Source organism: Branchiostoma belcheri, unplaced genomic scaffold (genome assembly GCF_001625305.1).
Source record: "Branchiostoma belcheri isolate BF01 breed outbred unplaced genomic scaffold, Haploidv18h27 scaffold69, whole genome shotgun sequence".
NCBI lineage: Eukaryota > Metazoa > Chordata > Leptocardii > Amphioxiformes > Branchiostomatidae > Branchiostoma > Branchiostoma belcheri.
Genome location: NW_017804342.1, coordinates 1,436,566 through 1,454,897, shown reverse-complemented (window position 1 = coordinate 1,454,897; position 18,332 = coordinate 1,436,566). Strand labels below are relative to the sequence as shown.

The 18,332-nt window shown below is 43.8% G+C and overlaps 1 protein-coding gene across 1 annotated transcript in view; it reads right to left on the bottom strand.

Annotated features, from left to right (window-relative positions):
• LOC109484165 (vacuolar protein sorting-associated protein 13D-like) overlaps positions 1 to 18,332 on the bottom strand; it is a 58,770-nt gene that overhangs the window by 3,102 nt on the left and 37,336 nt on the right. The window contains 25 exon segments of the mRNA XM_019787393.1: positions 75 to 209; positions 535 to 659; positions 1,197 to 1,400; positions 1,924 to 2,091; positions 2,642 to 2,861; positions 3,024 to 3,190; positions 3,768 to 3,911; positions 4,513 to 4,782; positions 5,174 to 5,413; positions 6,612 to 6,842; positions 7,253 to 7,355; positions 7,816 to 8,061; positions 8,537 to 8,641; positions 8,915 to 9,090; positions 9,490 to 9,763; positions 10,370 to 10,536; positions 10,876 to 11,064; positions 11,575 to 11,809; positions 12,247 to 12,340; positions 12,343 to 12,450; positions 12,855 to 13,005; positions 13,707 to 13,971; positions 14,322 to 14,441; positions 14,985 to 15,143; positions 16,283 to 16,400. Of these exon segments, the coding sequence (XP_019642952.1) occupies positions 75 to 209; positions 535 to 659; positions 1,197 to 1,400; positions 1,924 to 2,091; positions 2,642 to 2,861; positions 3,024 to 3,190; positions 3,768 to 3,911; positions 4,513 to 4,782; positions 5,174 to 5,413; positions 6,612 to 6,842; positions 7,253 to 7,355; positions 7,816 to 8,061; positions 8,537 to 8,641; positions 8,915 to 9,090; positions 9,490 to 9,763; positions 10,370 to 10,536; positions 10,876 to 11,064; positions 11,575 to 11,809; positions 12,247 to 12,340; positions 12,343 to 12,450; positions 12,855 to 13,005; positions 13,707 to 13,971; positions 14,322 to 14,441; positions 14,985 to 15,143; positions 16,283 to 16,400 (4,414 nt within the window).

The window sequence follows — 18,332 nt, the reverse complement described above, 5'->3', positions numbered from 1 at the left end:
AATTGTTAGGCAATAAAGTCGTTCACTATCATGAACAGTCCTTGCCTAAATGAATGACCCAGAAATTTGCTTACATTTCTGTGGTGTTCATGTCGTTGAGTTTGTACAGGTAGTCTTGCCCCTGGGAGTGGAAGTCTGTGAAGCGGGGTAGGGTACCACCTGGTCCGCTACAGCACCTGGGCAGCCGCACACGCCGCGGCTGCAGCCGACTGAGAGATTGAACATTGATATACCGTTGATTATTTTATCTAGCATTTGACAAAGGAAACAAAGATACAAAACACAACTACCATATGATTGTCATTCTTTCCTTTTCATTTCTTTCAACATGTGCCGTGGTAATTATAACAGTCAAATACACAAATGAAAATTCACACCTACATGGCACAGTACATGGGCCAGTGCAGGTTAGGTGCCGTTAGACATTAGAAATGTACTGCTCAAAGTTAACCTGCATTAACCTGTATGTGCATTTCGAGCCCTAACTTCCAAGGACCAAAGTTTATGGGTTTAACAACACTTGGAGTGACTGACCTGGCATCATCTGAAGCCGCTGTGTCTCTCACTGCCAGGGCCGTGCCTGAGGCGAAGTCCAGCAAGCCTGTTGCTGGTCGGGTCACCGTGCCTACAATACCCTTCCCAAGCCCAGAGAAAAAACCCTGCAGGAAGTAGAACAAAACAAAACAGGATAGTTAAAACTGATCAGTTTAACCCTCTCCCTCCTGATGTACATGTGGTGTCACTTTGGCACCAGATATTTACATGTAACGTTATGTAGTAATACTAGTTATGAGGATACAGTTACATGTAATAAGCAGTGAGAAGGGCCTTGTCATCGTCTGAGGGCCTTCTTGGGACAGTCGTGTGTAATTCAGCTGTCTTGTTATGGAACAGGTGGTCTTAGATCCTTTTCAGTGGTTGGTACTGTCATAAACTAGTACTTGACAATCTACAATACATCAAACTTATACATTGTCCCATAACACACGGGACTGTGCCACCGTATACGTAGCACCTCGACTCCTCCCTACATGGCCACCTCGCTGTCTGAGTGATCACAGACTGGTCAACCCCCAACAGCAGGAAAAGCTTAGGGCTCAGGGGTCCTTACTAATGTAGAAGTACCAAGGTACTACATTATACTTTGTTAAATCTAACAACTGTACAGTACCAGTTACATGGCGTTGTACACTAACCTCGACTCCTCCCTTCACTGCCCCCTCGGCCGTCTGAGTGACCAGACTGGTCAGACCCCCCACGATGCCGAACCCCAGACCCTTCAGCCCCGCCACGATGTGCTCGCTGCCGGAGCCGCCATGTTGTCTGATCTGCGTGCGGGTCTGCTGGTGCTGCGAGTCCAGCGCGATGTTCCCCAGCCCGTCCGACAGAGCGCTCGTCATCTGGGGGGCCGAATGAATGATTGCAGTTCAGGTTACTTACAGTAGTATCTGTATTCTGTATCTGTATCACTTTATGCGCCCTTTGGCATGACATGGCATACCAGCTTCTGTATCATTCTGTATCTGTATAGCTGGTATATCCGCCCTTCTGTGTAACACACCAGCTTCTGTATCTGTATACTATTAGCCGTATAACCGCCCTTTGGCGTAACACACCAGCTTCTGTATCTATATACTTTAGCTAGTATAAAAGTCCTTCAGTGTAACACACCTGTCTAGCTTCTGTATCTGTATACACAGTATAACAGCCCCCCAGCGTAACACACCAGCTTCTGTATCTTTATAGCCAGTATAAAAGTCCCTGATCAGTGTAACACACCTGTCCAGCTTCTGTATCTGTATAGCCGGTATAACAGCCCCTTGGCCTAAACACCAACCTCTGTATCTGTGATATCTAGTAATGAAGCCCCTACTGGACTTGTTGGCAGCGAGCCTTTTTCAAATACAGCAACCTTTGCCCCACCTTTGCAGCTGAGTTCGACAGGCCGTGTGTGACGTTGCGGAACAGCCCTGACACGTTCCCATGCTGCACCAGTCCCGACAGCCCGTCCGTCACATCGTTAAACAGACCAATGGGGTTCCCCAGGAAATCCACAGAGCCCAGGATCTTAGCAGCCTGGCCCTTCAGCTCCTGTCAACATGGGGAAAGGTACAAGGGTTGTATCTGAAGGTTCTGGGTTCGAATCCCTGGCAGTCCCATCGTGCCTTTCCAAAGGACACAAGATTCGGGTGGTTGCACTTTATACACTTATTTCCCCACTCAACCCGGCTAAAAATTAGTACCTGGCTTCAGTTCGGGACACTTCTTGGGTGGAACGTTGTAACCTTGGGAAAGGCACTTTACATATTACTTTCCACACTCCACCCAGGTGTAAAATAGGTACATTGTACCTGACTTTGTCTTGGGCAGTACAGGGTGGTGGAAGGAGAGGGATGGGCTCTGCCTTCCGCTCCTGGCCCTGTGGCCTGAAAAAGGACCCTTTTTACATAATTCCATTAAAAGAAGACTTGTCGCAACCAACCTCCATGTAGTGACTGTAGATACAGTCAATGAGCAAATGACATATCTTGAAGCCTGCACACACATGAAGGCATCAATACCTACATGTACCTCAATGTACATTGTACAATGCACATTGTAGTGGCTGTAGGTAGATAGAGTCGATAACATACATATATACCTCGATGTAGTGGCTGTAGATACAGTCGATGAGAAACTGCCTTGTCTCGAAGGCGTGCACACACGTGAAGGCGTCCAGGTCGACTGTCGCCTCCTGAAAGCTGATGAGGGTCAGGCCCAGCCGGGCCTTCAGAGCTTTCAGGTCAGGCGGGAGTTTCGCTCCACGGTTAACCGACAGTTTCATCTCTGTAGGGTGGAGCTTCAGGGTCTCAAAGTAATATCTGGGGAGAGAAGGTGTTATGGTGTTCAACAACATCATGTATAAACCTTCACCACACAATATCCCAGCCACTATCAGTGGAATAGCCCTCCACGCCACTATCAATGGAATAGCTGTAGTGGAGGAATGAATTTTGAATTTGAAAGGTAATTCAGACCGTTACCGTTTGGCTGTTGTAGCGGCCGTGTGGTTCCTCCAGCTGTCAAATTCAGCCACGTCCACATTCTCCACATCTGCAGCCAAGGAGCCAAACCCGAAGAACTGTAACAACTTCAGCAGCCCGGTCTCTTCCAGCTGCAGCACCAGGGGGCTCACATTCAGCATCAGGTGCTGCAGATACAACCAAATATCAATCAATAAATCAGTCTAAAGATCAATCAAACTATCAATGAGCCGAACCCCAAAGAACCGTAACACAGTAACAACTTCACTAGGGGCTCACATTCAGATGTACAATGTAGATGGAAAATAACCAATCTGTTGATCAATCAATCAAGCAAAAACTGGGTTCATGTTTAGCATAAGGTGCTGTGGATACATTTATTATATAATAGAATTTATACTACACAGTGTCATCTGCAGGGACCAAGGGTGATGCAGAATAAATCATGCAGTATTCTATTTCATATCATACCCACCCTATAGAAAACACAACTTTCAATTCAAAATGTGCCTGAATTTCAGAAAATTTGCTGTTACATGTATATCAATCCAACATTTGAACATTGTATTCAAATTTTATTCTATATTTAGAAATTTTGTACGTCACATTCGGAAGCCCGTGTGATACACATGGTGGAACACACAAATTGAGCATTATCGCAGCCCAGCTATGATATAAAACCAACTTATCAATCATGTGCACATGCCAATGATATGTGCCACAACACATCGCACTATGTCTGACCTTGTAAATCTCTGTGTCCTGCCTGGTGCTGGGTTCCTTCTCCACAGCGATGTGTACAGCCGGCCGCTCCCTCTCCGCCTGCAGCCCGCACCGCGCCATGTACAGCATCACAGGCCAGCAGCTGCCAGACAACTGGTTATCAACCTGCAATACCACAGATTAAACAACAGTCAATGTAGCTACATCAATGATAAATTTCAAAGGTAAAAGACTAGTCTCATAGATTGTTTTAAAAGCTATAGGGGCAGTGGGTTGTCAATAACCCCTACATTGTGTATGTATATGGCATGTGTCCCAACTGAAGTCAGGTACCCATCGTACACCTGGTCAGAGTGGGAAAAGTCATGTTAAGACATCCAATGCAATGTCAGGGCGGCAAAAACATAAATATTAAAAATTGTACATGATAAAATCTGTCTGACATTCACTGCTATTTTGAAGCACTTTTTGTCATTATTTCATATATGAAGCATTTGAAATCAAGGAGGAGCCCTGGCCCTTTTTTTCTGGATGCCTAAGTCATGTCTTTTCCAAGGACACAATGTCTAGCGGAGTATGCAGAAAATTAAACCTGTGACCTCTCTATCTTGTGTCTAGCCTCGTCTATCACCAAGCTCTACAATATCAGAGAAATCTACTGTCCATTCTTTATGCCCTTTGCGCTGTCTTGGTAGTCCTTCGTCGCCGAAGATGACTGTCAGTGTGCTCAATCACAAGGGATTGTACAGTAAAACTACAGACACACCTGTATCTTGTTGACAGTGGCTATGAGGCTCTCCCTTGAGGCAGTGGCAGAATAGCTGACAGAGATCCCACACAGACTGATGAAGGCCAGCTCTTCAGGTGTCCGGTTTACCAGCGAGATACCCACCCCGCCCTTCAGCATGACCTCCAGTTCAAAGTCACGGCTGGAGGGGTCGGAGGTCAGAGGTTGGGGGGCAGAGGTCGCCAGAGGCTGTGATTTTGTCTTGTCCTGCACCACGACCCAGTCTTCTACTGTGGACTGTTGTAGTCTCTGATGAAGTTAGAAACAATCATGTCATCAAAACGTCTACAAGTTTTCTTGTACATTACTGCACGAAACCTGTAATGTTCATGTGTGTATTGTGCAAAGCACTTGGGCAGAATGTCTTGGCAGAAGACTGTATTCGGGTATTCAATTATGACATCCCGTCTGTAGTTTTCAAAATGTTGAGTCAGAAAAGATGTCGTTTGCAACAGGAAAAATTCTGATGCAACGTTGACCTAACATCCAATGAAAACTTCGAAAGTTTTGCACAGGTGCAGTACATTCTGCCAACATGCTGCTGTTTGTGCATTTTAGCTTCTTACGTGTTCACAAGTGTTCTGTAACTGTAGTATATTTTATATATATATTATTTATATAATTTAACATTTTCCCTGACCTTCTGGTTGATGTCAGTGATCTGCAGAACTCTGGTTGGTCCATCTGACATGACCCGACAGGCCAAGACCCCCGACCCTGGCTGCACCTTCTGCCTGGTGACCCGCTGGCCTGGTGGGATGTAGCCTGGCTGGGTGATGCCCACAGGCCCCAGGACGGCTGCAGCACTGTGTTGCAGCCCCACTACTCCATCACTAGCCTGGACACACAGGCCTCCCAGCAGGCAGCACAAACGACCATCCTGGAGAGCAACATAAGGTGGTTATACACAGTGATTTAGTAAGAGGCTTGTTTCTAGCTTATTTTAGGGGTAGACAAAACCTGGTCCGATGATTCACCATATTCTGGGCCCAAGCAAGTACACAATGTATACTGTGCATGCATAACCTGTCCTTATGAAGAAACTTTAAGTTCAAAAAAGGCAAAAGTGCATGTAAAACTGGTCATTTTGTAACACAGTTTGAAATCGTTCTTTTAAAACCTTTTCTTACATGTTAGTGGTTCATGCTTATCATTCTTTTGGCCATTTTCTTGTTTGTCGTACTAAAATCAACCAACAAAAGGAAACTTTGACGTGGACTATCATTGTTGACCTTGAAGGCCGTGCCCAGGCCCGGGTACTTGGCCTGGACACAGAGTCCAGTGTGCAGGCAGCACAGCCGACCCTCCTGCCGCATGCACAGAAGGGAAAACACGCAGGGTAAGAGCAAACACTGCGTATCCAGCTAAGCAAGGGGCAAAAATCACCGCTAGTCTCGTAGGAAAGGGGAAAAATGACTGGATTGTGCTTATGATAGACCAAAAAGGGTTGTGAAAGGGGTATGGTGTAAAAAGTTTGGGTAAAAACGTAGCATTTTTTCATTTCAGTCCTTGGGGTACAATTTTCATTCATTTTCAGTAAATATCAATCTTACTCAGTCTAAAATTCATCCTTTTAGTTCATACACTTAGTCTATGTTTTGAGCCATGCCTGATCATTGATTGGCTTTGGTGAGCTTGATTGGGTTATTCGGCAGCAATGTTTATGATGTGTGTGGGTTACACATGTTGAAGGTCAAGTGACATTCCATGTCTGAGTTCTTTGGTTTCCATACACACTGAGCTTGATGAACCCCTGATGATGAAATGTAGGTTTACACATTCGTCAAACAACATCATGTTGAAAGTAAACAAATCTCTACACCAAAAAGCAGTTACTCAAGCAACTGGATATGATTTTGAAAATGTCAGACGTTTCAGCTAGTATCCACTAGCTTTCGTCAGTGACTGAGAGACCAGAGGGGAAATGCAGGTTATAAGCACAACCTATTGATTGATATGCAAATAAAGTAAAGACAAATTCAAAATCATATCCAGTTGCTTGAGTAACTGCTTTTTGGCGTATCGTATTACCTGGATGTCTAACCTTCATCGACATAAACAAATCTCTCCCAACTCACCTCAGTGAAGTTCCATGTCTGGGTTGCCTTCCTGCGCTGGTCAGGTTTCCTCAGACACAGCGTGATGAACTTGAGGGGGTTGGCCGCGATGTCGGTGATGTCCAGGACCAGTCCGTCCGTGGCCTTGCTGGGGGCGGTGCTGGAGCCGGGGTGGCGCGGTGGCGAGGAACCCTCGTGTCGGAGCAGCCCGGCGCTCGTCATACGCCACAGCTGAGAACGCTTGCCTGGCTCCTGGGGATACAAGAAAAATGGGAAAGATGAGAGTCCCAAAGAGACCACAAATATCATCATTGAAAGAGTTTAGGGAAATCAATGGTGTGAAGAAAATAAGACTAGACAGTGCTCACAAGTCTTCATCTAAGAGCATGGCATAACACAAAGACATGTACATGACATAGTGATACAATACATTGGATCTGATGTGCTAAGCTACTGTATGTTGCAGGTATGCTGGTTTTGTCCTCGAATTGCTAAACCACCACCAGATAGAAAGATCTGCTGAGCAGTCATTACGCTTAAACATTTTGTACTTGCAAGGTTTAGCATGTTCAACCCTCATAAGATGAAAACAACAGATAGTGTAATCAACAGTGAGTGAATGAGTGAAACAGAAATGATAATTATAGATCTGTGTTCCCCACCTTTTTCCTGAGCACCACAGCGTTCCCACTGGGCACATCCAACACCAGCTCCCTGCTGGCCATGGAACCCTTGTCTGCCCACTGGTCTGCATCCTGCTGGGACCTGTGGATTTAGGGAACAAAAAACAACTCTTACTCTCAGAATCAGTATTTAGATCTAGAAGGTTAGACAAGTGGTCGGCTTGAAGAAGTTCCTTAATGCTGATGTCTATTCTATGCAAATAAAATCAGGAATGAGAAAAAGTGGCTGACAGGTTTATTAGCACCCATCTGTGATTCCATGATTTCACTTTCATTCAACATAGTCGAACAAATTTTCAGTCGCACATCCGTCAACCTTCTTCAGGAGTGAAGTGATTACTGTGAGCATGACCTTAGGGATCGAACTGAGTAATAGTTTGATTGTGTTGAACGAAAGTACTATTAAAATTAAACTTAAAGTTAAACTTCATCATAAAAAAGTGGTCATCATGGCCAGATGGTTGGCTTATAGAGGTGGTTACTTGGGCAAGTTTGTCTGCAATTGCTAAACCAATAAAGGCATGAATAAGTCTCCTCCTGACCTGAAAGTCTCGGTGAAGGCGATGTAGATGAAGTTCTCGTAGCAGAGCTGGTCTCCGTCCCCAAACCTGTTCATGCTGTAGTAGGCGTACGACCCTCCCTTCACCTGGCACACCAGGACGGACGGTAACGTCAGCTCGTCACGAGCGTACGCCATGGACGTGTGAGGCTTCATCTCCGTTCGCAAACTGTCGTCCACCGAGTCCTTCTGCCAGAACACCACCGGCACCTCCGCATGGTTGTCTATCCTGTGGGAGGATGTATACAGAAAATTAAGCCCCATGGTTAAAACATCCATAACCAGCACAACTTGAAAAAATAGTTCCCTTGAGGCCAGTCCTTCCTTTTTAAAAAAAGTGGTCAGATCATAGGGCAATTCCCCTACCATTTTATTTTGGAACTGCAACTTTTCTTTCACCATTTCCTTGCTGCAGTGGCCTTTGGCACTGATTTCATGTTGGTTATGGGGTTAGGCAACAGGGAGAAGGTATACGACGTGTAATTATACCAATAATATGGGCAGAAGGGAAGTACAGTATTCACCTGTTGAATAAAGGTTGCACTCTTAAATAATTACTATTATTCATAAAAAGGTAATATATGCATCATCATAACTACATGAATACAGTAAGTGCTAAAACTTAATGGATGATACAGTATATTAGTATGTTATACGCTACAGCTACAGTATGCATGAGTAGTATATGAGGAGCAGTAACACACCTGTATGGAGGAGGCAGTCCAGTGGGGTCTGTGAAGACGACACAGAATGTCGCTCCATGTTGCACGATCTCCGCATGTAGGAAGATGCAGCGGCAGTTGTTTCCTCTGGGAACAAGAAGATTGTGTTTTTAAACTGTGAACATTTGTTACTTCCGAGTGTTTCTTGGGTGGCTAAGCTAAGGGTTTGTGTGTCTGTTTGTCTGGTCTGAGTAAATTTTACCACATGTGAGTGGGGGATTGATAGGCAGAATGACAGGAAGTCCAAAGGTCAGACACAGGAAATGGGGTGAACTTGAAGGCCACAAAAACCTCAAATACTACCAGTAAGGCACATACATTGTAGCAAGCCATCTAGATTTTAAAACCCTCCTTTCCCACCTCATGTTGACGTGGAATGATCCGATCCTCTCAATACTGAAGCCGCCAGACCAGCAGCAGTCTGGGACATCCATGATGCGCACACACAGTAACATGTCCAGGTCCACCCGCGGCCAGTGGAACAGTACGTTAGCCTTAGGCAGGGCTGACAGGTAGCCTTCTGGGTTCATTGTACGCTGTAGAATGGCAGACATACAGGAAATAAAATTAATAGATGTACCTTTGTATTACTAATACTCTCCCATTAGACATTTCAGAGGATGTTAATCATGAAGTTAACAGTATAGACCAAGACTGTATGTTAAACAGTTACAGCATGTTGTCAGAATGTACTGCACCTGCATGAAACCCTGTTTCTGATGCATGTTTGGTCAACGTTGCATCTGAATTTTGCCTGTTGTAAACGATATCTTTCTAAACGTTAACATTGGAACGGGATACTTGAATACGAGAAAAGGACCTTAAAAAATACATCCTGCCCAAGTGCTACATGTATGCACATTACGTTCTGGATTTTTCGTGCAGGTGCAGTAAGTTCAGCTGGCGTGCTAACAGTTGTTTAGTATCATAATTACCATTCCCCTGGCCAGATGTCTCTGTGCGAAGGCCAGCTTGTGCTCAGTCCTGTTATCCAGGATGTATCTCGGGGCGAAGGTGACGATGCGTGTGGCGTGGTAGCGGCCTCTCCCGCGGCGGATGTCCACGCCGATGTTGTACACGATGGAGGGATGGCCGCCGTGTCGCACCACGTACAGCTGGCGCACGCCGGTCCCGCCCTCCAGGCTGAGCCGCTGGCACCAGCTCGACATGCCGTCCGGGTGGACAGCTGTGCCCAGACGCATCGTGCACCTGCAATGGGAAAGAGAAAATTGAAAAAAATGGAAAAGATTTCAAAGTGATCTCACTAAAGGACTACTCTTCCACTGGTTGTGACAGAGAAGACAGACGATAATATTATGTACATTTTAATGTACCCTAGTTCATGTGTTCTTTTTGAATAAGTCAGGAAAAGAGCCCTCTGACAACCTTTGTCTAAACTGAAGAAATATGACATAATTATGATACATTAAGGAATCCTAACACAATGCCAAGACTAGGGCAATTTTCTTCATCTCTGTTAAATTATTATTCATCTCATAAAAGGAAAACTTCAAGCAATCTCCAGCCTTAGCTATAACCAAATGTAACGTTCTTTTAACAATGATATCAGGTAAAATTTGTCTGGTGCAGGTAATTTGTGGAAAAAATAAAAACAAAAGGACACGCACCATCTACAGACCAATTATTATAGCAAAACGTACACAGAGTCCAAAAAAATCTGTCCATTAGAACGCGAGAAACAGCTGTGAACATGAAAATCCCAATCTCTTATAATACCCTTCCGCAGAGGGATGTCTCCTTCCCTGAATGTAACTATGTCAAGCAATAGCATGCTAGTAACAGATGACGACCCACATGTCAGGGTTCTCCTTGTTAGTGTAGGAGAACAGGAGAGGAGCCAGACTGCGAGCGAGCTCGTGTTCGTCAAACTGCCCAGCCGCCTCCCCCCGCAGTCCCTCCTGTTTGAAGATGAGCGGCAGGCCTGTCTTGTTGATGAGCCAGTACGGGGCTGAGATCAGGATCTGGGAATAAAGAGTAAAATGTATCATTATTCAACATTACTAACATCCAAGTACATCTGATTTATATTCTGAACAGGTGGTACACTACATGACCATTGAGGCTTAGTGTTTAATTACTGTACAGTGTACTTGATATTGTGTACCTACATAATGCTTGTAATGTGTACTTGATACTGTGTACTTGATACTATGTACTTACATAATGATTGTAATGTGTACTTGATACTGTGTACTTGATACTGTGTACTTGATACTGTGTACTTACATAATGATTGTAATGTGTACTTGATACTGTGTACTTGATACTGTGTACTTAATTCAGGTTCAAAGTCTACCTACTCCGAGAGTTCCACCCGGACTGGCCTTGAGCTTGACGTACAGGTGCAGGGGTCGGTTCTTGGTGTCGTACAGACGCAGCTTGACCTTGTGGTCGATGGTGGACATGCCGGACAGGGGGATGACCAGCTCTCGGCATTCTGGGAAACTCTCCAAGAGAACCCCCAGTTCCAGGGTCTGAGTGGTGTCAACCTGGAAGAGCAATAATCATTAATAATATTTTAAGATAACTATTTTATGGTCGTATTTATGCTTATGTTTCCATAAATACCTCTCCAGGATGTTTCTTCTTTTTCTTCTTCTTCAAACACATACATGTAAGGTCTGTGACCTTAACAAGACATCTGCCACCGTGGTAACTGGTGCTGTAGCATGCTGTGTTGTTGGGCTACATTACATACATGTAATGTACAACAATGTATGTTGCAAGTTGCAGGACAGAGTTAGAGGGGCTTGACATCATATAATTATATGGATGTGTTTGAGTAAGAATAAACAGAGCAGTTAACTGTAGTTTGATAGTCTAGACCATGTAAACACTACGCTGCTTTGCAAGACCTAGTGTTACATGTAGCTTTCTATCTGTATAGCTGATACATTATGTATATTGTATAACTGCCCTTTGGTGTAACAGACCAGCTGTCAAAGTGTCAATGACAGACCTGACAGTATATACTCTAAAGACAACTGTTGTTAACTTACATTATACAGTGCAGAACTCTTGCCAGCCTTGACCGTGCCCCGGATGTCTGTGCTCTTCAGGTAAAATGATAACTCTACAGGCAACAGGTTGGTCAAAACCACCGGCGGCAGCAGCCTGATCACGTGACCCGGTCGTCGCACGATGTCCACGTTTCTCTGCGAGGCACCGGGTCCTGGCTGTAACAGGCCGGCTACATCTGGGGGGAAGTGTTCTCTTCTCACTGATACACAGAACCTGGAATATAGGTCATTTTATAATTAGGTAAATTGAATATACATTATATTTTGTACATACAGGTAAAATTTTTTCGCTCAAAAATGTTTGAAATAACAATAAATAGAAAAGGACCGGATTCTCTTCCTTAAAAATGAGCTTTTAAAAGTGCACTGTCATTAAAAGTGCAAACAAAATTAGATATCAAATATTTCAAAAAAAAGTCTTCAGCAGCTGTACATGTATCCAATTTTGGTATGACATTGTGGTTACATGTAAGTCTTGATGTATCAATTTTGATTAAAATAATTAGATTTTGGGTCCAGTGGTGGCTTTCCTTGGTACTGAAATGGAAATCTGTACCTTGTATTGTGGACATGCTAGGGTCACAATTTTTGGGTGCTGGTTTAACATTAAGATACATCAAAATTAGGTCTCACATCAAAGTTAGGTCTCACCTGTAGGTTCCTCTGTCATCTCCCGCCGAGCATTCCCTCATGCTGTCCAGCCTCTCCCCACCCTTCAGCACCTTCATCCACTCTAGCGGTTTCTGCAGAACTGCACGCCCCAGTCGCGAGGCCTGGCGTACAGCCGCCATGACACCAGGGGCAGGGGGATGGAGATGGAGGAGTTGGGCTCCAGGACTGGCAACTGGATGGGACCTGGAGTATAACACAGTTGTTTTTTTTTCATGGTTACCTTACAGAATATTGTTCTACTGTAGCTTTGTTTCTCCTCCTTCTTTTTCTCCAAACACAAAGTACATGTACATGTATGAACATGTACGACCTAGACCACAACGTCTGTCACCATGGTAACTGGTGCTGTAGCACACACCCTGTGGTGTCGGATTACATTATGTAGCAAGTTGGAGGGTCTGGTCACCATATACACATATGGTATGTACAATAAATGTGTTTTTTTAAGTAAGAATGAACAAAGTTTGTTAGGCTAGAGCTTGCCTTTGCACATTGTTTAAAGCTATCTAGTGACCATGCCCCAACATTACTGTACTTGATGGCAGAAGGTTCCACTCTACGATAGTTCTAGGGAAAACAAATATTACCATCAGGTACAGAAGGATTGTCCAGTTTGAGCTCAGTTGGGACCTCCAGCATGCTCTTGATGACCAGTGCTGACCGCACAGTGACCACCTTCTGTGCACTGCCTTCCATGGTCACTGCGAACACTATCCTGGCTGGGGGCAGGTCATGGAACTAGGAAGACATGACAAAGATGCATCTGAGAGGGAATGCCACAATTAAAACAGCACTCAACGAGCAAAAAGCTGCTCCAAGGAAGTATTTACCTCGTCCATATATCTGTGCTTTTATTGCCATCTTTTGATAAATTCTAAAGGGACCACAATGTGTTTTACAGTTAGATGTATTTTCATGTATTCTGCAGTTGCTAGTGGAAATTTTACAGCATAAAATTCCTTAATCCAGACCAGAATCTTTGACTTTCAAACTTTGTCCTAAATTTTACACAAGAAAAAATTGCATCAAGCAGCTGCAGTTCTCTTCAAGTAACCAAACAACCAAGCAACCACCCATCTGTCTGACAGTGTCTATCTGACTGGCTGATCAACCAACCAGCCAACCACCCACCCGTCCATATAAATAAATCGTAGACTAAGTGCAGATGTCTGTCAGTTTACTCACTATAGTCTCAGCCTTTGCCCTGAGCGGCTGTGCATCCCTGAAGTACACCCCGACCCTGTCCACCGACACCTGGTGCCACCCCTCCATCAACCCATCAACCAACTAACCATAAAAACTGTAAGTTTACTCACTATAGTCTCAGCCTTTGCCCTAAGCGGCTGTGCGTCCCTGAAGTACACCCCGACCCTGTCCACCGACACCTGGTGCCACCCCTCCATCAACCCATCAACCATAAAAACTGTCAATTTACTCACTATAGTCTCAGCCTTTGCCCTGAGCGGCTGTGCGTCCCTGAAGTACACCCCGACCCTGTCCACCGACACAGGCGACACCTGGTGCCACCCTTCCACCTGCACCACCAGCTGGTGCACCCGCAGTTCGTGTGTGTGACGGTGGCGCAGCTTGCCCCTCCCCTCAAACTCGAATGGTACATCCTCGCCCGGCATGACCCGGTGCCAGTCGCTCAGTAGGCTGTCTTTGTCGCTGGACTGTCTGCCGTGGGAACCCAGGGGCTCAGCTCTGGAAAGGAGTGCAATGTTTCATTATATCCTATAAACATAAACTATGGCCTTATTTTGCGCAGTGAAGTCCCTAATTCTGTACAGCTATGGTAGCATGTTTTAAAACATCTTTGATTAGACAAGAAACGCCACTTAAATGCAGTAATTAAGGCATGCCATCAAATACTTATCAAATAAAGATTTTAATTCCTTCTGTTAGGAGCAATATCTCACCCTGACTTCAGAATCTTTTTATTTTTACATTGAAGTTTGATAAGAATTTAACCCCTTTTCTGATTAGTACTCTACCAAACAACAGCAAACATAATACCAAGTTATTAAGAAGTTCTTAGGTTATAAGACATTTACCTTGAAGATGAGGTAGTCTGTGTGGCGAAGGATAGCTGACAGCCGGTGTGGTTCCTCAGCAGGTATGGCACAAACGGTGATCGTCTTCTCACAGGGGCTGCACCCGACACGGTCTGGCCACTGGGGGGAGGGGGGCATAATGGTTTTTTTTTTGTTAGTATGAGTTAATAAAAGGATGGCTAATGGCCAGTATGGTTGGATATTGCAGTTTCCACCTGCTTAGTTAAACGTTTTAATGCCTATCAGACATCTTCCTCAGAGTCTCTGCCTGCCTTGTTGCTTCTTGTTGCTCTAAGTAGCCGATGTAGGTGGTGCCTTTACTGGTTACTGGTTATGTAAAAATAAACTCCAATATCCTAATATATATATGTTCTACCAACCTGATGAAACTAGGTTTAGATAATACGTACTTGAGACAGTCCTCAGTCCAGTTCTTCTGAGTGCTAGTGTACAGGTTTAGATAATACGTACTTGAGATACACAATGTAGTCCTCAGTCCAGTTTTCCTGCATGCTAGTGTACAGGTTTAGATAATACGTACTTGAGATAGTCCTCAGTCCAGTTCTTCTGAGTGCTTGTATACAGGTTTAGATAATACGTACTTGAGATAGTCCTCAGTCCAGTTCTTCTGAGTGCTTGTATACAGGTTTAGATAATACGTACTTGAGATAGTCCTCAGTCCAGTTCTTCTGTGTGCTTGTGTACAGGTCCAGGAAGCTGCTGGTGATGTTGAGGTTTAGTCTGTCCTCGGCAGTGATGCGCACCTGTAGGGCAGACGGCTGGACATCTGACTCTGGCTGCTTCGTCCAACCAAACTGAGACCTGCAAATAACAACACAAGTATGAACATCTGGACAAGCAACAGGCTCCACCAGGCCTTCCTAGGAGACTATGGATTCAGAGTGAGTAGAATTTGACAAAAAAAAGAATACCTGGCCAGGAGAGTCAGTCCACGACAAGGTTACAATCACATTTGAAGGCTGAATTCAAGATGGCTATTATTATATATTAATCATTTTGGACTAAATTTTACTGTTTCTGAACCCACATTGTTAGTCTGGTAGAGACTAGACAAGCATTGCCTTTGATGCTGGATTAACTCTGCAATCATGTAAAATACTATAGAATCGGTATTTCTGTAGGAAGCATGCCCCTTTCCATGATACATGTACATTTTGTAGCTCCTACTGCATGCTAATGAAAAAGCCTCCTGTGACACAGACAGTTCGAACTACATCAACTTGTCAAGAAACCCTGCCAACTGTAAATGGGGATGTATAGAGACTCCATAATAATTATGATATATAATATATACATAACAAAACTCTCAATATGAGATACTGCCACCAAGCAGTTACACCAGTCCTTTTCATTGTATTAATCAAACCAGTTGCCATGCTAACGCAAAACACAAAGGACCGCACGAACCACTGGCACTGCATAACTGTTAAACACGACCACCAAGAACACTGTGTGCAACAGTTAGAAACAGGCAATGTTCAAAACTGGGAATAACCTTTTTGTCTCTTCATCATCGCTTCCAAACTCATTGGAATAGAAGAACCAGGAACTGAAAATGACATGGTTTAGTTATTGAGGAGGGACAACACAAACACACAGGGAGAAGAAATACAGGAGTACATGTACATGTAAGACAAAAGAACCTTCATCCTCTGGTGTTGCCATTAAAGAATTGAATACAGAAGCAAGTGGGGGCATACATATACCAAGTAGGATTGAGGAAAGGAGAGATTGTGTCACAGTGACAGTGTCTACCAAAAATGAACCTGTATAACGTAAATCCATACTATGAAGATTTAAAAAAAATCACAAAATCAAAGAGTATGATATAATTATAATAATTTATTATATTTAGAAATTGCCACCCAGACCCAAACATCAGAGTCCAGTTATATCCCACATAATTATGTACATGTATGTGATCAACGGCAACTACTCACTTCCATGGCTCTATAAGTGGCTCCCAGCCTGAGAGTTCCCTGTTGTAGTAGTCCACAGTCAGGGCACAGTTCAGGGAACCCTTCACCAGTCCCTCCAAGTACTGCACAAACATCAGCTCTGGGAAAAGATACAACAGATGGTAAAATACCAAATCAACATTCCTTTCCTGATGTGATAAACCATTGCAACATCCCCACTGTCAAAAAGTGTAGACTTACATGACATGTGTATTTACTGAACTCAGTCTTGCAAAAATATTGGCTGAGATTTCATAGACTGGTAATAAATATATACATTTCAACTTATTAGATCTAGTTTAGACTCACACAACTTTTAAAAAACTCTAAAACCTTGAGATTACTGCTGCAGCTGCTACATTGTAGTTCAGACATTCAGGCACCATTGGTCAAACACTAAAACTGGAGTCACAAATCTTCAGACTATAATATGATTGTATAAGTCTTGGCAGTAGCAGCAACATAACTTATCCTTGGGAGAACCCAAAATGAATAGTCTACAACAAATGTTCAATAGTCTTAAATTTACAATAGATGCTTCCATACAAACATTAGGCCTCTGTACTCACCATGTAGAGCGACCTCTGCCAGTGGTACATCACTGTCCTTACAGTCATCGATCAGGCACAGACAGGCACAGTTAGCTGTCACCTGTATCAAAGATTTAATTCAATCTTTAATCAAGTATTTAGACTGCCAATTTCTTGTTTAAGCATCTATCATTGTGAATCTGTCTAATTTTCCCACTGGCTTCCATCAGGCAGAAAATGGAAGACACTGTTTGGTGAAAGCTCCCAGTCAGTGTTCCAAATGAGCCTAGCATGTGGAAATTACTACAGAAACACAAGCAAAAAAACAGACAAACAAACACTCTGTACACATAGGAAAGACTCTTTAGAACCCAAGTCTCACCATGATGCCAGACAGCCTCATGCCGCCCTCCTGCCCCCCCTGTCTGTCCCCCGACACTCTGCGTCTCTTCTGAGGAACAGGTTCTGCATTCTCCAGCAGCCAGGCTGCAGCCACGTTCAGCCGGTTCTCACTCTGCTGCAGCGCCTGTCTGCAGTCCTCCGCAGCAAACCCCAGCTCCTGCAGCTTCTGAACCATGTCAACTGTCAAACATAAGAAAACATGGCTAGTGACAATTGATCATCATGAAGAATTTATATCTATCATGACTTTAAACATTGGAAACCTGAACTACACAACAACCTATTATTACCTTCGCCAAGAATTGGAGAAGGTTATGTTTTCGTGGCCGTGTGTGTGTGTGTGTGTGTCTGTCTGTCTGTCAACAGCATAACTCGAGAAAGCTTAGATGGATTATCTTGATATTTGGTAGGTGGGTAGGTCTTGATGAGAGCTCGAACTGATTAGCTTTTGGGCCCCCTGGCGGCTTGTCATGGTACTGCAGCTGAACTTCCGGTTTTGATATCTCATGATCTAGACAAGCTGGGGTGACGAAATGTGGATGGCAGGTAGCTCTTGTGCTGGGGAAGAAGTGGCGTGAGTTTAGGCCCCCTAGCAGCTTGCTCTGGAACTGCAGGGGGGTTTAAAGGACAAATGTTTAAAGGAGGAAAACTCAAGAACCGATTGATGGATCATCATGATTTTGGTATGTAGGTAGCTTGAGTAATGCTTGACATAATGATATTACAATTATGCAAATATGGATGTAATTTGCATAATTAATGAGGAAATTCTATTAATCAGCTGCATTCCATGATAGGAAGTTCAAGCTTGCAACATATGTTATTAACAACGAGAGAAACACAAGCAGATATCGATTATGCAAATGAAGACTTAATTTGCATAATTAATGAGAAAATGTTATAATTGCATAGTGGTAACTGCCTGGAATTTTATACTTGGGGTGTTTGAAATTTAGTGAAGGTGAACATAATTTAACATAACTTATTCAAATAAGGACCTCATTTGCATAATATACTAGTATGAGGAAATGCTATAATGGCATTCTTTGTTAAAATAAGACTGTTGGTGGAGATAATGATCAACAGATATAATTCATGCA